Source organism: Microcaecilia unicolor, chromosome 8, assembly GCF_901765095.1.
Source record: "Microcaecilia unicolor chromosome 8, aMicUni1.1, whole genome shotgun sequence".
Taxonomy (NCBI): Eukaryota; Metazoa; Chordata; class Amphibia; order Gymnophiona; family Siphonopidae; genus Microcaecilia; species Microcaecilia unicolor.
The window spans coordinates 184,582,344-184,608,487 of NC_044038.1; the positions used below are offsets into that span (position 1 = coordinate 184,582,344).

A 26,144-nucleotide genomic window follows, 5' to 3' on the forward strand; every position below is an offset into this window, starting at 1 on the left:
GGAGAGTTGTTAACTTTGTTGATCTCAAAGAAGCATACTTTCACATTCTCATTTGGCTGCCATATCAGAAATTTTTGAGGTTTACAATACTAGGAAAACCTTTCCGTTTGGCCTTTTGGTTTGGCATCTAAATTGAGAACTTCCAAAAAGTTATAGTAGTGATAGCAGCGGCCCTTTGAAGAGAGGAGATAAGAGTTCATCTGATTTGGCTCATTCAAGCCTTTACTCACCAAGAAAGTGAACTTGTCATTCAGAGTGGTGTAGCTTCTACAGCCCCTTGTTTGAGTGGTTAATATCAGGAAGAGCAGCCTTACTCCTTGCAGTCCTTTGAGTGTTTGGGAGCAAGATTCAACACCAAAGAAGGGAAAAATTTCCTTCTTGAGTTTACAAGCACCTCAAGCATAGGACTATATGCAGGTTCTAGGCTCAATGGTGGCAGTCACAGGATAATCACACTTGGCTACCATGAACATTTCAGGAAGGTACAGAAAGTACAGCATTGGCACAAGAAGTGCATCTGCTGTGGTGGGCAGAAGTACACCTAACCTTTCTGTTGGCAGCTTACATTGCTGGAACCCAGAATGTGTAAGCTGACTTTCTAAGCAAGAACTCTCACGATCCTGGAGAGTGGGAATTATTGGTTGAGGCCTTCAACCAGATAAACAGTGGGTCTGTCAATTTTAGATTTCATGGCCACAATGCCAGTATTCCATGATCCTTCAGTCAAAGAATGGAGGAGGAATTTTGAAGGTCTGGATGTCCTGGTTCTATCTTGGCTGTAGATAGTTTCTACCTTTTCCAATGTTAGGGTCATCTTCTCAGAGACATAACATATCATCTAGTCTGTGGCATTCTAGTGGCTCCAGACTGACCCAAAAGACCTTGGTTTGCAGATATAATAGTCTCAAGATTGATCAGTCATTGAAGCTACCTTAGGAGAGTGGTCTTCTGGTTCAGGGGCCAGTAATCATGGAAGATCCACCTCCATTCTTTCTTATGGGCTCAGCTCTTGATAGGTTGCATCTGAGAAAAGGTTACTTGGAAGAGGTTATAGCAACTCTTCTGCAGGCAAGAAAAAAATTCCATTTTGGTAGTGCATACCTAATTTGGCAGATTTTTGAGTCTTGGTGTGAAGAGCAATGCCTTTCACCTTTTCAGGCTTCTATTTCACATTTTAGCATTTCTTCAGGAAATGCTTCAAAAAGGGTTAGCTCTTGGATCTTTAAAGGTGCAAGTTGCAGCACTTGCATGTTTTAGAGGGCATAAGGAAAGAGGTTCCTTAGCTGTTCATCTAATGTGATTTGTTTCCTCAATGGAATTAATTGTTTAAGGCCTTTCATGTGACATAGGAAAATGAGGGTGGTTCTGGAGACCAAATTTAGGCTATTGTGTGCAGTTTTGATCGCCCTCATCTCAAGAGATACAGTGGAATTAGGAATGGGACAACGTTCAGCCTGTGAGGAAAGGCTGAAGAGGTTAGGGTTCTTAAGCTTGGAGAAAAGATGACTGAGGGGAGATATGATAGAGGTCTATAAAATACTGAATGGAGTGGAACAGATAGAAGTGAATCACTTGTTTACTCTTTCCAAAAATATAAGGACTAGGCAGCATGCCATGAAGCTACTGAGTTGTAAATTTAAAACAAATCAGAGAAAATATTTCTCCACACAGTGCATAATTAAACCCTGGAATTAGTTGCCAGAGAATGTGGTGGTAGGGTGTAAAAAAGGTTTGGACAAACTTCTAAAAGAAAAGTCCATAAGCCATTATTAAGATGGACTTGGGAAAATCCACTACTTATTCCTGGGATAAGCAGCATAAAATTTGTTTTACTCTTTTGGAATCTTGACAGGGACTCGTACCCTAAATTGGTCACTGTTGGAACCGGATACTGGGCTTGATAGACCTTTAGTCAGTCCCAGTATGACTTATGTGGAATTTCAATTTAGTTCTTATAGCTTTGGCACGATCTCCTTTTGAACCCCTTGAGAATCAACACTTAATAAAATGTGTTTTTTTTTTAATGACATTTAGACTTTTCACGGTCCATCCAGTCTACCCAGGGTTTCTTCTTAAGTCTACAGCATAGTCCCATTCATTATCAGTACATGATTAAACCAATAAACCATATTACATCCATATTGTATTTGATCATGTTCCGTTTTTTGCCATTTTGAGGACACAGAATGTAGAAGACAGCCTGACAGTGACCTTATTTCCCAACTACTGGAGTTGTTGTCTAAGCATCTGTTCTGCCCATCATAACATATCAGCAGTCATGGGGGTCATTTGGATTGTGTCCCGATTTCAACTTCTTTCTGTTTAGTGAACCCCTGTGTTTATCCCATGTATTTTTCAATTTTGTCATAGTTTCTCCACCACCTACTACTACTACTATTTAACATTTCTAGAGCGCTACAAAGTGTACGCAGCGCTGTACAAACACAGAAGAAAGACAGTCCCTGCTCAAAGAGCTTACAATCTAATAGACAAAAAGTAAAGCATTTAAATTTAAAATATTTAAGCAGTCAAGCACAAGAGAACAGTCACAGAAGGACAGAAGATGTTGAAGGGTGGTCAGTGTGATTAGGTGTAACTCTGGTTGGAGTAGTGGGAGAAGGTGATAGAAGAATAGAAATGGGTGAGGTAAAGTAATGAGTGGGTTGATAGGGAGGTTATATAAGACATGTCACTCTAGGGGTGGGTGGGTAGAGGGGTAGGGTGGGTGGAAGCAGGAGAAGGTATTCTCTGCAGCCTATCTGTGAGATGGAAAATGCTCTCTGAAGCTGCTGCTATAAGTTGTTAGTTTTCTCTCCCTGAAAGAGATCCAAGCCACACCCACGAAGTTCAAACTGTCAGTGGGGAGGGTGAGGGGAGGAAATGGCAGTGCTTGATGAAAAAGAGAGCTCAGTTTGATAGGAGATATACTATAGGATGTCATTCTGAGGCCAGGCTAAGTCTAAAGCAGGAGAAGGTATTCTCTGCAGCCTATCTGTGAGATGGAAAATGCTCCACTGGGGAGGGCATTTAAGGCATACCATGGTCTGGTCAGGCACTTAAGGATTCTTAGTTTAAAGGCTCTTTCCCTAGCATCCCTCCGGACCGGCCCAGGATTGGACTGATGGGTTGTGCACTCCTTCCAGCAGGTGGAGACTGAGAACTTCTGACTCTGGGAGCCAATAACAGCTTCAACTAGGATAGTTCCTTCATTTCTTTCGAAGGCTGTTTCTCCTTTTTGTGTAAATCAATTTTTAGCTATTCCTTCTTTTAGGAAAGACGATTGTAGCGAGGACTGTAAGCCACTTCATTTCTTGAATGTTCAGTGGATGCTCTTTCTGTACCTGGAAGTGACCATTGAGTTTCAAAAGTCAGTAGGTTGGTTGTGCTCTTTGGTAGCGCCTGAAAAAATCAGACAGTTTCCGAGGCTGTGATTACTCACTGGCTCAAAGAAGCTGTTTTGTTGACATACAAGGAGCCTCCTAAAGGCTTAAGAGCTCACTCTTCTAGGGTCATAGTGGCCCCATCAAGCTATTTATTTGAGGTTCAAATGTCAACTTGGAGTCTAGTTTGATTTTTAAAAAAAGGTTAGTTTGATTAAAAAAAGGTTTATATAGAAAACTTTAATTGGCTACCGATTATTGAGTTTAAAATTGCTTAATTTGTAAATATGTTTATGATTTAAATTCCAAGGGAGTAATTCGAACCTTCAATTTATCTAATAACTGGTTTTCCTCTTGAAACTCACAGAAGCTGAAGTTGACTTTTCCTACTTTTAAAATTTACGTTATAAAACACATATTGAGTATTCTTTCCCTTATCAATGGGATCTTGCTGTTTTGCAACTAAGGGTTAGAAGAATGGTGTTTTGGGGTTTTCTTTTGTTTTTTAAATCATCTATAGCTTTAAAAAAAGAGAGAAGAAGAAGATAAGAGTTTATAATATATAATGTCGAGAGGAAAAAAGTTTTGTTGGACATCATTGTTTTCTCATATGAAATACTGAGGAGCTTGAGTTGCACAGTGTCTTTTTTTTTTTTTTTTTTGTTACATTTGTACCCCGCGCTTTCCCACTCATGGCAGGCTGAATGTGGCTTACATGGGGCAATGGAGGGTTAAGTGACTTGCCCAGAATCACAAGGAGCTGCCTGTGCCTGAAATGGGAATCGAACTCAGTTCCTCAGTTCCCCAGGACCAAAGTTCACCACCCTAACCACTAGGCCACTCCTCCACTCGAAGCACAGTTCTGGGTTCTCTGTCTTCATCTGCTAGTTGATGGGCATAATCTGCAGGTTCTAGATTGGTCTAGTGGGACTTAAGGAATGAAAATTAGCAGGTAAGACTTAATTCCTCCATTCTAGTACAACTTAGACTATTTAAGTATTTGTAAGTCTGCAATTTGAGAAGGAAAAGGAAGAGCATAAACCACCACTAGGTTTTAAGACATATTACATTTTTGTCATTATCACACTCGGTACATTGCAGACTATATTACAGCACCTTCTCTGATTTCTATATCTAATCAGTAAGCAAGCTTGGTACCATAACTTGCCATGCATGTACCATTTTCATTACTGGGAGCCTATATTATTTTGCCATTGGTGTGTGCTGCTATTTCAGTAGATATTTTTCCTCTTTCTGTCAGTGTCTCATAGGCTCTCAGAACGTCGGAAGAAGCGTAAGAGGTTGCGTGCCATGTTCTCTACCACACAGTATAAGAAGAGGAGCGAGGCCATTCTCACTAAGGTGCTTTTGTTCTGTACTGGTTTGTGTTCCTGCTTAAATAATGCTGAATATTGTGCTCTGAAATACCAACACATTCTGGCTGCCTCTTGTTTCTGTTTGCTTTTGCTTTTTATCCTTTCCAACCCAGTAGAATAGTGGAAAGAAATTATACATAACGGTAAAAAAAAAAAAAAGTATCTGTCAGGTGTAAAATAACCCTTGAAAATGGAATGGAATGTGACCAGATATAGATTTCATCATTCATTCATTTATTCATTTATTTTTATCTCACTTACCTTAAACATACTAAGGGGCCTTTTTTTTTTTTACTAAGGCACGCTAATGATTAGCGTTCGCTAAGTGCCATGCAGCTCATAGGAATACAGTGGGCTGCACAGCATTTAGCATACAGTAAATCTGTTAGCACACTTTATTAAAAGAACCCCTTAGTGAGTTACACGCAGCATAAATAATAATCAATACACAAAAAACAAATATAAATAAACATACAAGCATTGAATGTGATGATCTAAAGGTGGTCAAACAGGTAGAAAAGGCGAAAGGTAGAAGGATGCTTGGATGTATAGGAAAAAGGAGGTGATGGTGCCCCTGTATAAGACTCTGGTGAACCTCATTGTGTGCAACTCTGGAGACCTCACCTTCAAATAGATATAAATAGGATGGAGTCGGGCCATAGGGCGGCTACTAAAATGGTCAGTACTCTTCGTTAAAAAGTGTATGGGGACAGACTTAAAGATCTCAATGTGTATTATTTTGGAAGAAAGGCAGATGTGAAAGAGACAGTTAAATACTTAAATAGCATAAATGCACAGGAGGTGAATCTCTTTCAATTGAAAGGGAACTCTGGAATGAGGGATTATAGGATGAAGATGAAAGGGGATAGACTCAGAAGTAACCTGAGGAAATACTTTTTCACGGATAGGGAGGTGAATTCGTGGAGCAGCCTCCTGGTGGAAGTGGTGGAGATGAAAACAGTATCTGAATTCAAGACAGCTTGAGACAAGTACATAGGATTTCTAAGGGAGTGATAGGGAGAATGGATGAGCAGACTGGATAGGCTATATGGTCTTTATCTGGCTACATTTTTCTATGTTTTTTATGTTAATAACAATACAATCAGCAGTATAAAGCTGGATTAAGAATTCCCAAATGCCATGGAAACAAAGAATGATTTGAGCCTCTTAACAAAGGATAGCAAATCCATTTTTGTTCTTACCTCCATGGGGTGTGCATTCTATGCTACCGCCCCAACCTGGGGAAAAGTTTGTGAATACATCAACACTCTCCATACTGACCTCCAGGAAGAAAATACTAATAGATCTTATGTAGTTGATCAAGGTGCTGGAGAAGGTTGATACAGCATCAAGAATCTTGACAATTCTGATGAAGCAATCCTTCAAGTATGTAACTCAACAAAGCAGACACAGCAAATGCAGCATGAGTACACAAATCTCCTCACAAAACTACATGAGGCAGAGCTACAGTAACAGTTTTCCCCTTTTTCCCATTCAATATCCCACTAAATAGCCCCTTATCTGGCATGGCTTTCTTGGAATCTCCAGTATTTGCCCCATACTTGCTCATAAATATCACTTTCTTCTTGGAGGGCGTAAGACAGCTTCTTAATAGATGCAGTCTCTGCCACTTGTGACATGCCATGGACGGGGATGCCTTCTGAACAGTGGTTACAGTGAACTTAGTGACCTTCTGTCTCTTCTCTGAAGCTCCAAATCTCTCTAATACTCCAAAAGGTAGTATAATGGAACAAAAGTAAAGCACTTCTCAGGTATCGCCCTGATCTGATCATGTCAAATATTTTAAACACAAGCGGAGCTGGATAAGGCACAGTCAAACTAGGCACATGCCTAGGGCTCAAAAGTTTAAAAGTGGCCGGGCTGTCTGGATTTTTTTCAGACTTCTGCAAATTTGTAAATTAACTCTGGAAGCTAGAATGATAGCTAAAGTGTCTGGATATTTTTCAGAATTTAGTTTCTACAGCTTTCCATTTCTCCCCCCTTCTATTATAGAGACTATGGTAGGTTTCAACCAATTGGGAAGACTGCTTTAAGCACAAGAAGGAGAAGGCTGAGCAGCAATTGCTCTGTGGTATGTGTGGGGGGGGGGGGGGGGGTGTGGAGCTGAGCTCTTCACAGAGCTTTGGAGAGAACCAGGTGGTGGTGAGAAGGGGTAGAATCCTAAGAGGTGTTGGGGGGGGGGGGGGGGAGCTGTTGATGCTGCTATTTTTTTTCCTAAGCTTGCAAGAACGTTACATGAAGGTGGGCAGAGCTGGTTGTCAGGGATGAAGGGGGTGGGGCACTACTAAATAAGCACAGTACCTAGAGCATGTATGTTTGGAAAGTGACAGTACATACATGTGTGTGATTGAAGTGCAACAGAGTGCATCTGTATTCTGTCTTTGTCTCTGGTGGGCACAGCCGCATATAGATTTTCCCTTTGAAAAGTTCAGCTGGAGTGGAGAAGTACACTGGTACAAATTTACCTGTGTGCATACTAATTAAAGGGAAGTTTGCAACCTGGGGAATTTATGCAGTAGCTTTTGTTGCCTGGTCAAATTCCTTTGAAAACTGTGTTAATACTGCTTCGACTCCACTTCATACTTTCCTTACCAAACACCTTCTCCCTGCCCTACTGCCACTGGATCCTTGCTGGGTTGAGTCTTAACAAATTGGATGAGTATTTTCTTTTTTTGTAAATTCTACTGTGAAATTTAGTGCTTTAAACCTACAGCTTTCAGAGTGGTTGCTATGTATGGTGATAAATACACACACATACATGTATTAGAAAGGATTCCATGACCCATACTCTTAATGCTTTCTCCACTTTTTTCATATAAAAATGAGTTTTGCAGCACTGAGAGCATCAGCATTTACTACGCTTCATATAAAATAAATCACAAAAATACAGCAAGGGATCATCAGCTGTCTAGAACACTGTATAAGCTGAATGTCTGCTGTTTTTTTTAAATTTTTATTAACATTTTCAAATGATTACATTCTAAAATTTCAAAGGAAAATTGAAAGGAACATAAGAATGGTCAATATTAACTACAAAGTAGTGCAAATATTGAAGCCCACATAAAGGCGAGAAGGAAAAATTATTAATAAAGAAAAACCAAAATAAGAACCAAAGGTGTTAGAGAATAGCTGCCTTCTATTTACCAATGTGGCCAATTGAGAACTTGAATTCCACCATCAAAAGAAAGATTGTGTCTTTTTTTTTTTTTAATCTTGAAGAATTTTCTCTAGCTGTAAAGAGGCTGTGAAAACATACTGACTCCCTGATAATTTAATAGAACATTTACAGAGGAGTTGCAGGTAAAGCATAGCACCAGTAGCCAATAACTGAGATTTTAATCACAAGAATGATTTCTTACAATTCTGAGAAGGGTCTTGAAATATTTGGAAAAACTTGCATCTGCTGCCCACAAAATAATAATTCTTTCTTTTTAAAATAAATTTTCAAAAGATTTGCATTATCAATCTCAGGAAAAAATAAATAAATAAGAGAGTTTCCCTATCATATATCACCCTGAGAAGCTTCTAAGAACCTGGTAAGGTTGAGGCTATCAGGAAACCCCACCGAATCAAGGCGACCCTGAATCCCACTGTGAAGAACCATCCGCCAGGAAGCTGCTAATGATTAGAATACCCTATCTCATCCACATTAGACAAACTAAACACTTAAAATATTTCTTTAATAATATGTCAGATGAAAGGACAGGAGTGACAGAAAAGTGATGTAAACTCAGATTTCTTGCTTGAGCAGAATTTTCCAAGGTTTTGAATTGATAATGTATAGACAAGTTATCTTTAATTCCAGAGATGTTAGGCACCTGTAAGGTCCACGGCTTTTTTTCCTTTTTAAAGGGAACAATATTAGTTAGTAGACATGGAAGCCACAAGGACACTGTAGAGGAAGGAAATGAGCATGATTACGGAGGGGCCTCATCAAAGAAGGTGCAAGTGGAGCGAGGAGGAGGAGCTGCGCTAAAAGAGAATGTTTGTCAGGTAGGAAACCAGAGAGGGCTATGATTTGGTTTTTTGGATACTTTTGTTGAAAAACATACTCTATATGGCAGTGGGGGGTGCTATACATGCTGGATAGCCAGTGCTTTTTTATATACTGGTTATGATCTTGCTCCTTAAGCTGTTGATTTACTCTTCTTATTGGCAATGATGTAAAAGTTCAACTGTGTAGGCACTGATCTTTGTCTATTTTATTATTTTATTCTTTTTACAAATACATTATGGAAACAGTCATAAGTAAGGTTTTAAACACGAGGAGAATACAGTACCATTAATTTCATCTGGTACAAATTAAACAGCTGTATTTAGAAGGCTACTCTTAACATTTCTGGCCTTCTGTAGCATGGAAGGAGATGGAGTACACAACAATCCAAAGAAATTCAAACACCTCATAGCAGTAAAAACATGCAAGAGGAAGTGACCTTTACCAGAAACACAGATCACAAGGAGAAAAAAAGCCTAAGCAAGCCCAGACCCACTACTAAAGTTGCAGTCTTCAAAGCGGCTGTAGTATAATCATAGACACCTCCAGTGATTTCTTCTTATATTTCTTCTTTTCATTATCAGTAAACTTCTCAAGGCTCCATTTACAAGCATTCAATATAAACAAATGTACTTAACTTTAAAAATAGCCCACATGCTGAACGCTGCCATAACTGTCTGATGGTGGCCAGCGTTTCATTCACTGCTTCAGGGACTTGCGGAGCTTAGTTCTGTAAAAGGAGAAATCACCGTAACATCTACATTGTACAAAAATGTCTGATACCATTTCAACATTATGAACTGCAAGTTTATGGGGGCTCAGCAACAACCGCTGCTTCCTTAGCGTCCCTCCGGACCGGTCCAGGAACTGACTCGTGGGTTATGTACTCCTTCCTTCCAGCAGGTGGAGACTGAGAATTTTGAATGCCCTGAGCCAATAAGAGCCATATGAAACTAGCCTGAGATTCAGTAAACTCAGTCTCCAGCAGGTGGAAGGAGGTGAGCCTTTCGTCTCCTCTCTCTGTCTTCTAGATTAGGGTTTCTAGTTGAGTCTGTAAAGGTGGATTTTTGACTGGTTAGAGTCTGTTTTTTCTGTTTTCTCTGTGCCCCGGAGTTAGGCTATGTTGTGACTGGATGCAGTGTACACCTCAGTCAGCCTTGGGGTGTTACACCCGGGGGATAACCGGGTCCCTCCCCCTCTATACCTCCTGGTGTCCCTGCAATATATTCTTGCCTTTGGGGGACAGCTCAGTCTCTTCGGAGGAAGAGAACTGAAGCTTCAGGAGAGGTAGCCCTTTCTAAATTGAAAAAAAAAAAAGAATGAATCGGCAGAGTGCCGATTTCGTGCAGCAAACGGCACAGCAGCTCGGGGAGTGGGCTCTTTTAGGAAGTTTGAGCTCGGATCGTTGTTTTTTTAAGTAAAGGAAATCTCCTTGCTCTCCAGCTTTCGGATCGCGAGATGGCCGAGAAGCTGCACTGTTGTCAGGTGTGTCAGCGCCAGGGGGTGGGATCCTCCAGTGCTTGCAAGTACTGTACCGCCGTAGAATCAGCTGATTTGCTGGTTCCGGAGGTTCCTCTCTCTTCAGCGGGTTCGGTCGGGTGCGTTGGCGGCGGTCCAGTCTTCACAGTCCTCAGAGCCAGCTCACGCTCCCGATTTGGCGGGAACAGCGGCCATTTTGTCTGCTCCAGCTTCTGCGGAACTCCGGCCTGTCGGTTTTAGTGAGAAACAGTCTGTTGCAGGGCTTCCTGTTTCAGGGGTTCTGGAGGGAGGTTTTCCCCCAGAATTTGTTATTCAGATGTACCAGGCTTTTCTTCTGAAGCAGTCTGGTTCCCAGTTGTTTCCTTCTGTTTCTTCAGGGAATCCTCCTCCGCCCCAGCGTAGACCGGCCAAGAGAGAGAGTCTGAGTGTCTGGAGGAAGATCAGGTTTCGGATCAAGATTTGGATATGCCCACTTTGGAGGATTTAGAGTCTGATTCTCAGTTGGCAGAATCTGGACCTGCGGAGGCAGGGTCAGATTCTGTATTTCCAGGTGAAGATCTGTGAGTGGTGCGGATTTTTCACAAAGAGGACCTTCAGGAGCTAATTTCCTTAGTGGGGTCAAGGGAATTAGACGCTCGGGGAAAACATTTCCTATGCATCAGGACATTAGGGATATTATTCAGGCTCAGTGGGATTTCCCTGATTCTCCCTTTAGGTTAGCTTGGTCCATGGTTCGGCTTTATCCAGTTCCTGAAGGGGATAGATTTCTTCTCAAGGTTCCTGTTGTGGATGCGGTGGTTTCAGCGGTCACTAAACGCAATACTGTTCCGTTAGACGGTGGTGTACCGCTCTTCGGGGTGTGCAAGACCGTAGGTTAGATTTTTTTTGTTTTGTTTTGTTACATTTGTACCCCGCGCTTTCCCACTCATGGCAGGCTCAATGCGGCTTACATGGGGCAATGGAGGGTTAAGTGACTTGCCCAGAGTCACAAGGAGCTGCCTGTGCCTGAGGTGGGAATCGAACTCAGTTCCTCGGTTCCCCAGGACCAAAGTCCACCACCCTAACCACTAGGCCACTATTCCCTTTTGAAGAGTATCTTTGACGTTTCTTCTCTGGCAGTGCAGGTGGCTATTTGTGGTTCTTTGGTAGCTAGAGCCTGTTTTCGTTGGGCTGAGCGAGTTTTGGACAGGTCTTCTGATTACTTCTCTTCTGTTGATTCGGAAGTGGCTAAGATTGAGACAGGTTCGGCTTTTTTAGCAGATGCCTTATATGATTTGTTGAGGGCGTCGTTGGAGTCCATGGCCCTTTCAGTTGCCGCTCATCTGTGGCTGAAAGGCTGGTCTGCGGATGCAGCATCTAAGTCTAAATTGAGTAAGTTCCCATTTTGGGGTTCCTTTTTGTTTGGCCCTGAATTGGACAAACTGGTCAATAGTTTGGGAGATACCAAGGTGCCTCGTCTTCCTGAGGATTGTCCTAGAGTTTCTCATTGCTTATTGGGGTTTAGTCGGGGTCGAGGACAGGATTTCCGTCGTTTTAGATCTGTCAGAGCTGTTCCTCCGCAGCGCTCTCGTTTCTTTCAGAGGAATCAGTTCTTTTGCGGGTCCCGCCGGGGAGGGACCTCTACTCGTCCAACCCAATGAAGGTGTGAGGGCCTTGCCTCTGGTTCCGGTAGGAGCTTGGCTAGCTCTATTATTTCAGAGGTGGGCCCAAATCACTTCAGATCAGTGGGTTTTAGAGGTTATTTGAGACGGTTACACCTTAGAGTTTGCTCGTCCTCTCTCCGATGCCTTTCTAGAGTCTCCCTGCCATTCTCGGCTAAAAGTGGGTGCGGTTAGGGACACTGTTAAGGCTTCTCCAGTTGCAGGCGGTTTGCCCGGTTCCTGCGTCAGAAGTCAAGCAGGATCGTTATTCGATTTATTTTGTACTTCCAAAGAAAGAAGGTTCTTTCCGGACAATTTTAGATCTCAAGGCGGTCAATCGATCGCTTCGGGTTCCCAGTTTTCGGATGGAAACTTTACGCTCAGTGATAGTGGCGGTCCAGCCGGGAGAGTTCCTCTTGGCTTTGGATTTGACGGAGGCCTATTTGCATATTCCAATTCGGAAAGCGCATCAGCGGTTTCTCCGTATTGCAGACCTCGGCAAGCATTTTCAGTTCCGTGTGCTTCCCTTTGGATTAGCCACTGCACCGCGTACTTTCACCAAGGTCATGGTAGTAGTCGCAGCAGCGCTCAGACGGGAAGGCTTTTGGTTCATCCATATTTGGACGACTGGTTGATTCGAGCAAAATCGTATCAAGAGAGCCTTCAGGTCATGAATCGAGTGGTTCAGGTTCTGCAGTCCCTTGGTTGGGTGGTCAACTCAGCCAAGAGTCAGTTGGTGCCGTCTCAAACCCTGGAATATCTGGGAGTTGTGTTCGAAATGGCTCAGGGTCGCATCTTTCTTCCTTAGGCGAAGATACTCAAAATCCAATCTCAGATTGCCGCTTTTGTTGGGCAGCCAGATTCTCTGTGCTTGGGATTATTTGCAGGTGTTGGGCTCCATGGCAGCAACGATAGAGGCAGTACCTTGGGCCAGGGCGCATATGCACAGTCTAAAGGCAGCACTCCTGTCCCGGTGGTCTCCTCAGACAGACTCGATACACGTGAAGTTGCCTTTGCGGATGCCAGAATGCAGCAGCTTGTTTTGGTGGTTGAGGACGTCCAATTTGATCAAAGGCATGCCATTAGATCAGTCCGAATGGACAGTGATAACTACGGATGCCAGTCTCAAAGGCTGGGGTGCCCATTGCCTGGGTCAGTGTGTTCAAGGGCAGTGGTCTCAGTCGGAGACATCCTTGTCGATCAATCTCCTGGAAACCAGGGCGATCAGTCTAGCCCTGGTGGCCATAGGCGGTCGGTGGCCCAACTGTTTGGGGAAGCTAAAGGGGGTGGGGTTAGGGGTGGAGCTTAAATCCATAATTGTCTGATAACACACAGAAAAAATAAAATAAAAGTCACAATTAATACCTTTTATTAAATTTAGATATTAGATATGTATCATATGTCAAAGAATAAAGTGGTTGCTCAAAGCATATACTAACCACAATCGCTCAACTGTAAAACACTATGCACAAATTTGTGCAAAAACACACTCAGAACCTTACTGTACCATAACACTAGGCAGACCCTAATACACCAATATACCACCCATATGGAAAATGCAGACCGTCAACAATATGAAACAAGGGATCATAATATCACAATTCTCATGTAGAGCCACAAAACACCCTTTTAGGGTGGATAGTGTTCACAATGAGCTCCTTTTATTAACGACTATATGTAGATCCTTCAAGAGGTAGTGTGTCATGATTTAGGCTCTAAAACCCTTTCTGATGTTTTGGTGCCACCTCAGTAAGGCCAATACACAATCTCTCCACTGCAAAACACTATACACAAACTTGTGCAAAAACACACTCATAACCTTAGCAAACCATAACAGCACTAATTCCAAGGACAGGACGAGCTACAACCTTATCCGTGGAAAGGCAGCACTGTAATTACACCGGGCTCTAAAACCTAGTGAAACAAAAAAAAAAAAAACCCAAAAAAGGGCTGTAAATACTACACACTAGTAGAATACTGCACCTTGATTACACATGAAAAACAGATGACACAACAGATATGAAGGCAAAACTGGAAAGTTACCTCAAGAAGTCAGACTCAGCATGCAGCAATACTAGAAAAATTGAAACTTACATGCAAAATATCACAGATGCACATTTCCAGAAGCTGACATATTCCAGTTAATAAATTCTGAATAAAATACTTTTTTTTACCTTTGTTGTCTGATCATTTAGTTTTTCTATTCGCTTTGGTCCCAGTGTCTTCTTTCCATTTGATATTTTTTCTCTCACCATGTCCACCATCCTCGTGTGTCCTTATGCGTCCTGTCTACCATCTGTAGCCCTGTCCCAACCCTTTCTCCAGTTTCAGCATCTGCCCTCAAAATATTCCGATCCAGCCCTTAAATTCAGCAATTTCTCCTCCATCCATATCCAGCATTTCTCCCCTCCCCTCCATCCATGTGCATGTACTTCCTTTGTCTTTCCTTCCCTCGATCCTTGTCCAACATTTCTCCTCTGTTCCCTGCCCTCCACTCATCCATGTCCAGATTTCTCCTCTCTTCCCTCCCCTCCATCCATCCATCCATCCATGTCCAGCACCTTCCTTCTTTCTCTCCTACCCTTCCATCCAGTGTCATCCCTCTTTCTCTCTCCATCCTTCTACCCATTACCCTCTCCCAATCTTTCCGTCTATTGTCTCCCTCTCCTTCCATCCATTGTCTCCCTCTATATCTCCTTCCTTCTAAACAGTTCTCTCTCTTGACCCTTTTCCATTCAGCATGTCCTCTCTATCCCCATCCTTCCAGTGTCTTTCCTCTTTCTTTCTTTCCCTCCCTACCCTTATGTCCAGTGTCTTCCCTCTTTCTGCCTCCTCCTTCCAGCTTTTCCCTCTTTTCTCCCTCCTTTCATTCAGCATTTCTCCATCTGACAGGTAGGGTCTCCCCCAGTTTCTCCCCAGCAGCTTCTCTCTCCTGCCCATGTCCCCTCTTTCTCCCGCCATCTTTCCACTAATCTCTCGCTCTCTGTACCCCTCTTCCATCCAGCATCTTCTCTCTAGCTCTCCCCTGCTCATTTCCATGGCCCCTCTTTCTCTCCCCATCTCTCTCTGGCTCTTCCCTGCTCTTTTCCATGTCCCTGGCTTTCCCCTGATCTCTTCCATGTCCCCTCTTTCTCTCCCCATCTCTCTCTGGCTCTCCCCTGCACTTTTCCACTTTCTCTCTCTCTCCTCCAGCGTCCTCATGCATCTCTCCTCTCCCTCATGCATCCCACCTTTCTCTTCCCTCCCCTTCTTGCTCCATCACTCTTACTCCTTTCTCCACCCCCCCTTTTCCCATTCCCATGCCCTGCCATTGCTTTCCTTCCTCCCTCTTCCCCTTAGATGTGGCATCTCACATCCTCCTCTCTCCACCCCCCTTTTCCTTCGGTCGGTCTGTCTGTCTGGCATCGCTTCCCCTCCCCCCCCCCCCGGACTAGTGCGGTATCGTATCGCTCTCCCCCTCCGCTCCTGTCACGTCATCTTTCAAGGAGGCTTCCTTCCTGTAGCATCAGCAATGATGTAAGCGCCGTTGCTTTCAGCTTGCCCCGGAAGCACTCTCTGAACAGCTTCCCGCGTAGGAGGGACGCTGTCCAGAGAAGGCTTCCGGGCAGGCTGAAAGCAACGGCGCTTACATCATTGCTGATGCTACAGGAAGGAACCCTCGTTGAAAGACGACGTGACAGGAGTGGAGGGGGAGAGCGGCACCGCACTAGTCGGGAGGATGGGGGGTAAAGATCAGGACCGTCGCACACCATTCGGGGGGGGGGAGGGAGATGTTAACGAGCTGCACCTGCCCCGCCCTTGCTGCACTTCTGGCTAAGCCTCTTCTCCCCAAGCCTCTTATACCGGGCGCCTATGCTGGTGGCGTTTTCTTCCCTAGTGAAGGGCAGGTCGATTCGCATTCTATCGGACAATGCGACCGCGGTGGCTTATGTCAATCGACAGGGAGGAACGAGGAGTCGCATGTTACATCTGGAGTCATCAAGAATCATGTCTTGGGCGGAGGCTCATCTAAGTACTCTGTCGGCGTCGCATGTAGGAGGAACGGAAAACGTGCAGGCAGATTTTCTCAGTCGGAATATTCTAGATCCCGGCAAGTGGTCTCTAGGATCGCAAGCTTTTCAGATGATAGTAGATCAGTGGGGGTGGCAGTAATGGATTTACTCGCCACTCATCTCAGTGCCAAAGTAAGTTGTTTTCTTCAGTCGCAGAAAGGATCCACGGCAGTAGGGGTGGATGCTCTTCTTCAGCCGTGGCCTCAGAGTCTTCTCTATGCGTTTCCTCCGTGGCCTCTGTAAGTCGTTTCTTCAGTCGCAGAAATGATCCACGGGCAGTAGGGGTGGATGCTCTTCTTCAGCCGTGGCCTCAGAGTCTTCTCTATGCGTTTCCTCCGTGGCGCATGAGGGAAAGTTGATTCTGGTAGCTCCAGATTGGCCTTGTTGACCATGGTATGCGGATCTTCTACGTCTATTAGATGCTCCTCCTCTTCGGTTGCCAGATCATCCCGGTCTGCTTCTTCAGGGGCCAATTCTTCATCCAGACCCAGCTCGATTTTGTCTTACGGCCTGGCTCTTGAGAGGGCGCGCTTGATGAAGAGGGGTTACTCTTCCAAGGTAATTTCTACCATGCTTCGTTCGCGTCGTTGTTCCACTTCTCTTAATTATATCAGAATTTGGCGAATATTTGAAGCATGTTGTGTGGAGCGAGATATTTGTCCTTTACGTGCTTCGGTTCCTCAGATGTTGGATTTCTTGCAACATGGTTTTGATAAGGGTTTAGCTCTCGCTTCCCTTAAGGTTCAAGTTGCAGCCTTGTCCTGTTTTCGAGGATGAGTGCAGGGAAAGTCCTTTGCGAGTCTTCCAGATGTGTGTCGTTTTTTAAAAGGGGTAGGTCTTTTGCTGCCTCCTTCGAGAGAGGTTTTTCTGTCTTGGGATCTTAATTTGATTCTGTCCTCTCCTTTTGAACCTTTATCAAGTTGTTCTCTTAAAGATTTGACACTCAAGGCTGTGTTTTTAGTGGCCATTGCTTTGGATAGACGGGTGTCGGAGTAGCAGGCTTTTTCGTGTAGATCGCCATTTTTGGAGTTTTCTAAGGAGTGGGTTGTGTTGGCGGCCAGTGCCTTCTTTTCTTCTTAAGGTGGTCTCTCGTTTTCATCTTTCTCAGGTCGGTGGTTTGGCCAGTCTTGGGTTCTTCCTCGGGTTCGAGGATCAACGCAGATTGTGGTCACTTGATATTAAAAGGGTTCTTAGGCATTATCTGAAAGTTTTGGAGGATTTAGGCGCTCAGATCGTTTGTTAATCCTTATCGGGGGCTTCTATAAAGGTCTAGCAGCTTCTAACCAACTCTGTCTAGGTGGTTGAAGGAGATGATAGAGTGTGGCTACATTCTTTCAGGTAAGCAAGCTCCACTTGGGATCAAGGCTCATTCTACTAGAGGGCAAGCGGCGTCTTGGGCAGAACGTTTCTTGGTTCCTCCGTTGGAGATTTGTAAGGCGGCAACTTGGTCTTCTTTACATTCGTTCTCGAAGCATTACAGATTGGATGTGCAGTGCTGTCAGGAAGCGGTTTTGGGGGCAAGGGTTCTCACGGCAGGATTGCTGGGGTCCCTCCCTTAAGTTGTACTGCTTTGTTGCTTCCATTGAGTCAGTTCCTGGACTGGTGTGGAGAGACGCTAAGGAAGGAGAAATTAGATCTTACCTGCTAATTTGCTTTCCTTTAGTCCCTCCGGACCGGTCCAGATCCCTTCCAGATCAGTGCACGGTGTATAGATGTATTGATTGTTGCATATGGTGTTTGATTTTGGTTTTCACAATGAGCTGTTTTATAGTTTGCATTTAAAAATGAAAAAGAAAAGAAATTTCTTTTATAATAACGAGGAATTCCTTTTTCCATTGGGCAGTTCGGCACGGAGGTGTCGCTATCTTGCTTTCTATGGATTGGCTGCTAACATTTACGGTGGCACAGAGGAAGGGGGAAGTTTTCTATTTCTTTATTCTTCTCCTGCTTTGTTAATTATTTACTGAATCTCAGGCTAGTTGCATAGGGCTCTTATTTGCTCAGGGCATTCAGAATTCTCAGTCTCCACCTGCTGGAAGGAAGGAGTACCTAACCCACGAGTCAGTTCCTGGACCGGTCTGGAGGGACTAAAGGAAAGCAAATTAGCAGGTAAGAAAATTAGCAGGTAAGATCTAATTTCTCTTCACTCACTCTAGGCTATAACCCCGGCATAACAGATGCTTACACTGGGAGCCAATCAGGAAAAGATGTTGGGTATGTTAATCATGACTTGGTGACAGGACTTTTCAGCAAATTTCTGAGGTTGCCATGGGGGCGACGATGGCCCCGTCGGTTTGCAATCATGTTTGTCACTTTTGTTTTAAGAAAATGTAGTTTACCCCCCCCCCCCCCCTCCCATTTTGAGCAGTAAAACTATGGATCTGGTTTATTGATGATATTTTCTTTTTATGGGAGGGTCTGGTACAGGTGCTACAAGAATTTGTCTCTTGGTTAAATATGAGCCATTCTGCATTAAAATTTACAGCTCACTGGCAATACACTGAAATAACATGATTTTGCCACCATGATTTTTTGTAAAGAAACATATAGAAATTCCTTTCTACAATGCGAAAGTTGTAACTGAAAGACAGCCTTCTTGTATCGTAGTTTTTAAGGTATAAGAGGATTTGTTCCACAGATGAAGAATTCAAAAGACAAAGTGAAACACTGAAGGATAGTCTATTGGATAGAGGATATCCTTGTGCTGTAGTGAAGAGAGCTTATAAGATAGCCAAGTTTAATAGATAGCTGTTATTAAACTGCTCTCATCAAGAGGATGCAGACTCTGATACTTTGACTTGTATTTTACGGTACACTATTAAGGTGAACAATTTGGTGAAGATTATGAAGCGTCATTGGAATATGGGTTTTGCTGATAGCAGACTGCGAGTAGCATTTAGCTGAGGGAAGAATTTGAAAGAAATTGTATGTCCATCTGATGTGTCCGTAGTACAAGGCCCACCTGTTGAAACAGTAGGTTGACATGCATCATGTGTGCAGTATGTGTGATCACTGTGATTCAATTTGAATTCTGTAATCTAGTGGATGGAACAATCTACAGCTTGAGAACAAAGGCTACTTTTGACATCATATATAGTATATGTTAAATTCTCCGAGGACAAGCAGGCTGCTTGTTCTCACTGATGGGTGAAGTCCACGGCAGCCCCTCCAATCGGAACACTTTCTAGCAAAGTCCTTTGCTAGTCCTTGCCCGCCGCTCGTGCCGGCCAGTCTTCTTTTGTCCGTGCTCGGTACGGTTGTGTTTCGCCGTTCGCGCCCCAAAGTTGACCTCGCGCGTCGTTCTTCGACTTGTTCTAAAAAAAAAAGAGAAGAAAAAAGGTGTCGGGAGGAGGCCTTTTGGTTTTCTCCCTTCCCGTACTTCGAGTTTTTTGCCCCGGTAAGTTTTCTTTCGTCGTCGGGGTAGGCCCTATTTAGGCCTCGGTCGAAGTTTTTCTTCCCCCTATTTTTGTGGTGCCATTTCGAGTTTTGATCTCGCCGGCGCAATTTTTCCGCCCATGACATCGAAGTCTTCCAGCGGCTTCAAGAAGTGCACCCAGTGCGCCCGGGTAATCTCGCTCACTGACAGGCACGCGTCGTGTCTTCAGTGTCTGTGGGCTGGGCACCGCCCTCAGGCCTGTAGTCTGTGTTCCCTCTTACAAAAGCGGACTCAGGTAGCGAGGTTAGCCCAGTGGAACATTTTGTTCTCGGGCTCTTCGTCTGCATCGGCACCAGGAGTATCGACTGCCTCGACGTCGTCGTCGCCCGGACCTTCATCCTCGCCCCCGAGTGCATCGAGGCATCGGCCCTCTGCATCGGGGCGACATCGGAGGGCTGCGTCGGTGTCGGTGGTATCGAGACCTCCTCGTTTGCTGATGTCGTCGGACGGTGGTGCTTCGTCTGGAGTGCAGGTGAGGGCTGTCCATTCCCCTGCTGGTGGCGGTGAGCCTTCGGGTGGGTCTCCCCCTACCCTGAGGGCTCCTGCGGTACAGCCCCCCCGAGACCGACCCTCTTTGGCCTCGGCCCCGAGGAAGAGACGGCTGGATTCTACGTCCTCCTCGTCGGTGCCGGGAAGCTCCGGTGACGTGCTTCGTTCCAAAAAATCGAAGAAGCATCGTCACCGGTCCCCTTCCAGTGTCGGCACCGAGAGCTCCCAGTAAGCATCGGCACCGAGAGGACCGCTCGCCCTCTGTTCAAGAGGTGTCGATGCGCTCCCCTTTGGACAGCCCGGAACAGCCTCCACGCCCGGAACAGGTTCTGACATCGACTCCTGCATCGGCTTCCATGTCTTTTTCCACAGCCGCTCTGCACGAGAGCCTCCGGGCCGTTCTCCCAGAGATCCTGGGAGAGCTGTTGCGCCCTTCCCCTCCGGTACCGGGGGTGCTTGCGCCACTGGTACCGTCGAGCCAGGCGCCGGCTGGCCCATTGTCCGGGGTGAGGTCTCCAACATCGGTGCCGCTTGCGGTACCGACTGCGGTAGCCTCCCAGGAAGGCTCCCCGACTACGTCGGCGGAGGGAGCTTCGCCGGTGCGGGCGAGGGAGTCTACCTCTCGACGCTCCCACCGTGGCCGTGGTTCCACGGAGTCGAGCCGGGCACGGTTGCAGACACAGGTCCGTGAACTTGTGTCTGACACCGATGGTGAGGCCTCGTGGGAAGAGGAAGAAGACATCAGATATTTCTCTGACGAGGAGTCTGAGGGTCTTCCTTCCGATCCCACTCCCTCTCCTGAAAGACAGCTTTCTCCTCCTGAGAGCCTGTCTTTCGCTTCCTTTGTCCGGGAGATGTCTACGGCCATCCCCTTCCCGGTGGTTGTGGAGGACGAGCCCAGGGCTGAAATGTTTGAGCTCCTGGACTATCCTTCTCCACCTAAGGAAGCGTCCACAGTACCCATGCATCATGTCCTCAAAAAGACATTGCTGGCGAACTGGACCAAGCTATTAACTAATCCCCACATTCCCAAGAAGATCGAGTCCCAGTACCGGATCCATGGGGACCCAGAGCAGATGCGCACTCAGTTGCCTCACGACTCTGGAGTTGTGGATTTGGCCCTAAAGAAGGCCAAGAGTTCTAGAGAACATGCTTCGGCGCCCACCCGGGCAAGGACTCTAGAACCTTGGACTCCTTTGGGAGGAAGGCCTACCATTCTTCTATGCTCGTGGCCAAGATTCAGTCCTACCAGCTCTACACGAGCATACACATGCGGAACAATGTGCGGCAGTTGGCGGGCTTGGTGGACACGCTCCCCCCTGAGCAAGCCAAGCCATTTCAGGAGGTGGTCAGGCAGCTGAAGGCGTGCAGAAAAATTCCTGGCCAGAGGGGGTGTATGACACCTTTGATGTTGCGTCCAGGGCCGCTGCTCAAGGTGTGGTGATGCGCAGACTCTCATGGCTGCGTGCCTCCGACCTGGAGAATAGAATCCAGCAGCGGATTGCGGACTCGCCTTGCCGTGCGGATAATATTTTTGGAGAAAAAGTCGAGCAGGTGGTAGAGCAGCTCCACCAGCGGGACACCGCATTCGACAAGTTCTCCCGCCGGCAGCCTTCAGCCTCTACCTCTATAGGTAGAAGATTTTCGGGGGAAGGAAGACTGTTCCCTACTCTTCTGGCAAGCGTAGGTACAATCCTCCTTCTCGACAGCCTGCGGCCCAGGCTAAGCCCCAGCGCGCTCGCTCTCGTCAGCAGCGTGCGCCTCAGCAAGGCCCCTCGGCTCCCCAGCAAAAGCAAGGGACGAGCTTTTGACTGGCTCCAGCAGAGCATAGCCGCCATCCAAGTGTCAGTGCCGGGCGACCTGCCAGTCGGAGGGAGGTTGAAAGCTTTTTCACCAAAGGTGGCCTCTCATAACCTCCGATCAGTGGGTTCTCCAAATAGTCCGGCAAGGATACACCCTCAATTTGGCCTCAAAACCTCCAAATTGTCTACCGGGAGCTCAGTCTTACAGCTTCCAGCACAAGCAGGTACTTGCAGAGGAACTCTCCGCCCTTCTCAGCGCCAATGCGGTCGAGCCCGTGCCATCCGGGCAAGAAGGGCTGGGATTCTATTCCAGGTACTTCCTTGTGGAAAAGAAAACAGGGGGGATGCATCCCATCCTAGACCTAAGGGCCCTGAACAAATATCTGGTCAAAGAAAAGTTCAGGATGCTTTCCCTGGGCACCCTTCTCCCCATGATCCAGGAAAACGATTGGCTATGCTCTCTGGACTTGAAGGACGCCTACACGCACATCCCGATACTGCCAGCTCACAGACAGTATCTGCGATTTCAGCTGGGCACACGTCACTTCCAGTACTGTGTGCTACCCTTTGGGCTCGCCTCTGCGCCCAGAGTGTTCACCAAGTGCTTGGCTGTAGTAGCAGCGGCACTTCGCAGGCTGGGGGTACATGTGTTCCCATATCTCGACGATTGGCTGGTGAAGAACACATCCGAGACAGGAGCCCTGCAGTCCATGCAGATGACTATTCGCCTCCTGGAGCTACTGGGGTTTGTGATAAATTACCCAAAGTCCCATCTTCTCCCAGTGCAGAAACTCGAATTCATAGGAGCTCTGCTGGACTCTCGGACGGCTCGTGCCTATCTCTCAGAGACGAGAGCCAACAACTTGTTGTCCCTCGTCTCACGGGTGCGAGCGTCCCAGCAGATCACAGCTCGGCAGATGTTGAGATTGCTGGGCACATGGCCTCCACAGTTCATGTGACTCCCATGGCCCGCCTTCACATGAGATCTGCTCAATGGACCCTAGCTTCCCAGTGGTTTCAGGCTGCTGGGGATCTAGAAGACGTGATCCACCTGTCCACGAGTTTTCTCGAATTCCTGTATTGGTGGACAATTTGGTCCAATTTGACTCTGGGACGTCCTTTCCAAATTCCTCAGCCACAAAAAGTGCTGACCACGGATGCGTCCCTCCTGGGGTGGGGAGCTCATGTCGATGGGCTTCACACCCAAGGAAGCTGGTCCCTCCAGGAATGCGATCTGCAGATCAATCTTCTGGAGTTACGAGCGATCTGGAACGCTCTGAAGGCTTTCAGAGATCGGCTGTCCCATCAAATTATCCAAATTCAGACAGACAACCAGGTTGCCATGTATTACGTCAACAAGCAGGGGGGCACCGGATCTCGCCCCCTCTGTCAGGAAGCCGTCAGCATGTGGCTTTGGGCTCGCCGTCACGGCATGGTGCTCCAAGCCACATATCTGGCAGGCGTAAACAGTCTGGCCGACAGGTTGAGCAGGATTATGCAACCTCACGAGTGGTCGCTCAATTCCCGTGTAGTGCGACAGATCTTCCAGGTGTGGTGCACCCCCTTGGTAGATCTCTTCGCATCTCGAGCCAACCACAAAGTCCCTCAGTTCTGTTCCAGGCTTCAGGCCCACGGCAGACCTGGCATCGGATGCCTTCCTCCTGGACTGGGGGGAGGGTCTGCTGTATGCTTATCCTCCCATACCTCTGGTGGGGAAGACTTTGTTGAAACTCAAGCAAGACCGAGGCACCATGATTCTGATTGCTCCTTTTTGGCCGCGTCAGATCTGGTTCCCTCTTCTTCTGGAGTTGTCCTCCGAAGAACCATGGAGATTGGAGTGTTTTCCGACCCTCATCACGCAGGACGAAGGGGCGCTTCTGCATCCCAACCTCCGGTCCCTGGCTCTCACGGCCTGGATGTTGAGAGCGTAGACTTTGCCTCTTTGCGTCTGTCAGAGGGTGTCTCCCGCATCTTGCTTGCTTCCAGGAAAGATTCCACTAAGAGGAGTTACTTCTTTCTATGGAGGAGGTTTGCCGTCTGGTGTGACAGCAAGGCCCTAGATCCTCGCTCTTGTCCTACACAGACCCTGCTTGAATACCTTCTGCACCTGTCTGAGTCTGGTCTCAAGACCAACTCTGTAAGGGTTCACCTTAGTGCAATCAGTGCATACCATTACCGTGTGGAAGGTAAGCCGATCTCAGGACAGCCTTTAGTTGTTCCCTTCATGAGAGGTTTGCTTTTGTCAAAGCCCCCTGTCAAGCCTCCTACAGTGTCATGGGATCTCAATGTCGTTCTCACCCAGCTGATGAAACCTCCTTTTGAGCCACTGGATTCCTGCCATCTGAAGTACTTGACCTGGAAGGTCATTTTCTTGGTGGCAGTTACTTCAGCTCGTAGAGTCAGTGAGCTTCAGGCCCTGGTAGCCCAGGCCCCTTACACGAAATTTCATCATAACAGAGTAGTCCTCCGCACTCACCCTAAGTTCTTGCCAAAGGTTGTGTCTGAGTTCCATCTGAACCAGTCAATTGTCTTGCCAACATTCTTTCCCCGTCCTCATTCCTGCCCTGCTGAACGTCAGCTGCACACATTGGACTGCAAGAGAGCATTGGCCTTCTATCTGGAGCGGACACAGCCCAACAGACAGTCCGCCCAATTGTTTGTTTCTTTTGATCCCAACAGGAGGGGAGTGGCTGTGGGAAAACGCACCATATCCAATTGGCTAGCAGATTGCATTTCCTTCACTTACGCCCAGGCTGGGCTGGCTCTTGAGGGTCATGTCACGGCTCATAATGTTAGAGCCATGGCAGCGTCGGTAGCCCACTTGAAGTCAGCCACTATTGAAGAGATTTGCAAAGCTGCGACGTGGTCATCTGTCCACACATTCACATCTCATTACTGCCTGCAGCAGGATACCCGACGCGACAGTCGGTTCGGGCAGTCAGTGCTTCAGAATCTGTTCGGGATTTAGAATCCAACTCCACCCCCCTAGGCCCATGTTTGTTCTGTTCCAGGCTGCACTCTCAGTTAGTTGGTAAATTTTTTAGGTCAATCTCAGTTATGTCCTCGCCGTTGCGAGGCCCAATTGACCATGGTTGTTGTTTTGAGTGAGCCTGGGGGCTAGGGATACCCCATCAGTGAGAACAAGCAAGCCTGCTTGTCCTCGGAGAAAGCGAATGCTACATACCTGTAGAAGGTATTCTCCGAGGACAGCAGGCTGATTGTTCTCACAAACCTGCCCGCCTCCCCTTTGGAGTTGTGTCTTCCCTTCTCTTTGTCTTGCTACATGTGAGACTGGCCGGCACGAGCCGGTTCGGGCAGGAAGATGGCCGCGCATGCGCGGTGCGCATCGGCGCGCGAGGACTAGCAAAGGACTTTGCTAGAAAGTGTTCCGATTGGAGGGGCTGCCGTGGACGTCACCCATCAGTGAGAACAATCAGCCTGCTGTCCTCGGAGAATACCTTCTACAGGTATGTAGCATTCGCTTTATTGTATTCATTGTCCGGATGATAAGCTTTATATTGGACAGACTTCACGACCATTTAAAATAAGAATGCTTGAGCAGAAAAGCACGAATGTTACTCAGAGAATTCACCTTTAGCTTTACTATTACTACTACTATTATTACTACTGCTCCACGGAGCTTACAATCTAATCAAGACAGACAAACAGGACAAATAAGGGATAATGGGATTACTTAAGGTGGGAATGATAAAACTGACATGGGTACTGAGCAAGTGAATAGGAGTTAAAAGCAGCCTCAAAAAGGTAGGCTTTTAGCCTAGATTAAAAGACAGCCAGAGACAGAGCAACAAGGCTGACTCAGGAATTCTGTTCCAGGTGTAAAGTGCAGCAAGCTAAAAGGAACAGAATCTGGAATTGGCAGTGGAGGAGAAGGTTACAGATAAGAGAGATGTACACGATGAACGGAGTTCCCGAGGAGGACTGTAGGGAGAGATAAGAGTGGAGAGGTACTGAGGAGCTGCAGAGTGAATGCACTTTTAAGTCATTAAGAGGAGTTTAAACTGTATGTGGAAATGAATAAGGAGTCACTGAAGTGACTTGAGGAGAGAGGGTTAAATGAGCATAGCGACAATGGCGGAATGTAAGTCATGCACCAGAATTTTGAATGGATTGAAGGGCAGAGAGATGGCTTAGTGGGAGACCTGTCAGTAGAAAGTTGCAATAGTCTAAGCGAGAGGTGATAAGAGTGTGGATAAAGGTTCTGGTAGTGTGCTCAGAAGGAAGGGACAAATCTTGGTGATATTAGAGAAAGAAACAACCAACAGTTTTTAGCAGTCTTGAATATGTGCAGAGAAAGAGAGAGGAGACAAAAATGACCCCAAGGTTACTAGCTCATGAGAGAGTTTTCTACAGAGATAGAAAAAGAGAAAAGAGGAGAGGTGGGTTTAGGGGGGAAAGATAAGCTTTACACTGTAAGAGATTCGATCATGATTTTTTGTCTTTGAGGTGTATTG

General features: G+C 46.3%; 1 protein-coding gene across 1 annotated transcript in view; it reads left to right on the plus strand.

Annotated features, from left to right (window-relative positions):
* Positions 1-26,144, plus strand: part of NSD1 (nuclear receptor binding SET domain protein 1) — a 226,858-nt gene that overhangs the window by 80,268 nt on the left and 120,446 nt on the right. Inside the window, 2 exon segments of the mRNA XM_030212301.1 lie at positions 4,642-4,742; positions 8,630-8,770. Of these exon segments, the coding sequence (XP_030068161.1) occupies positions 4,642-4,742; positions 8,630-8,770 (242 nt within the window).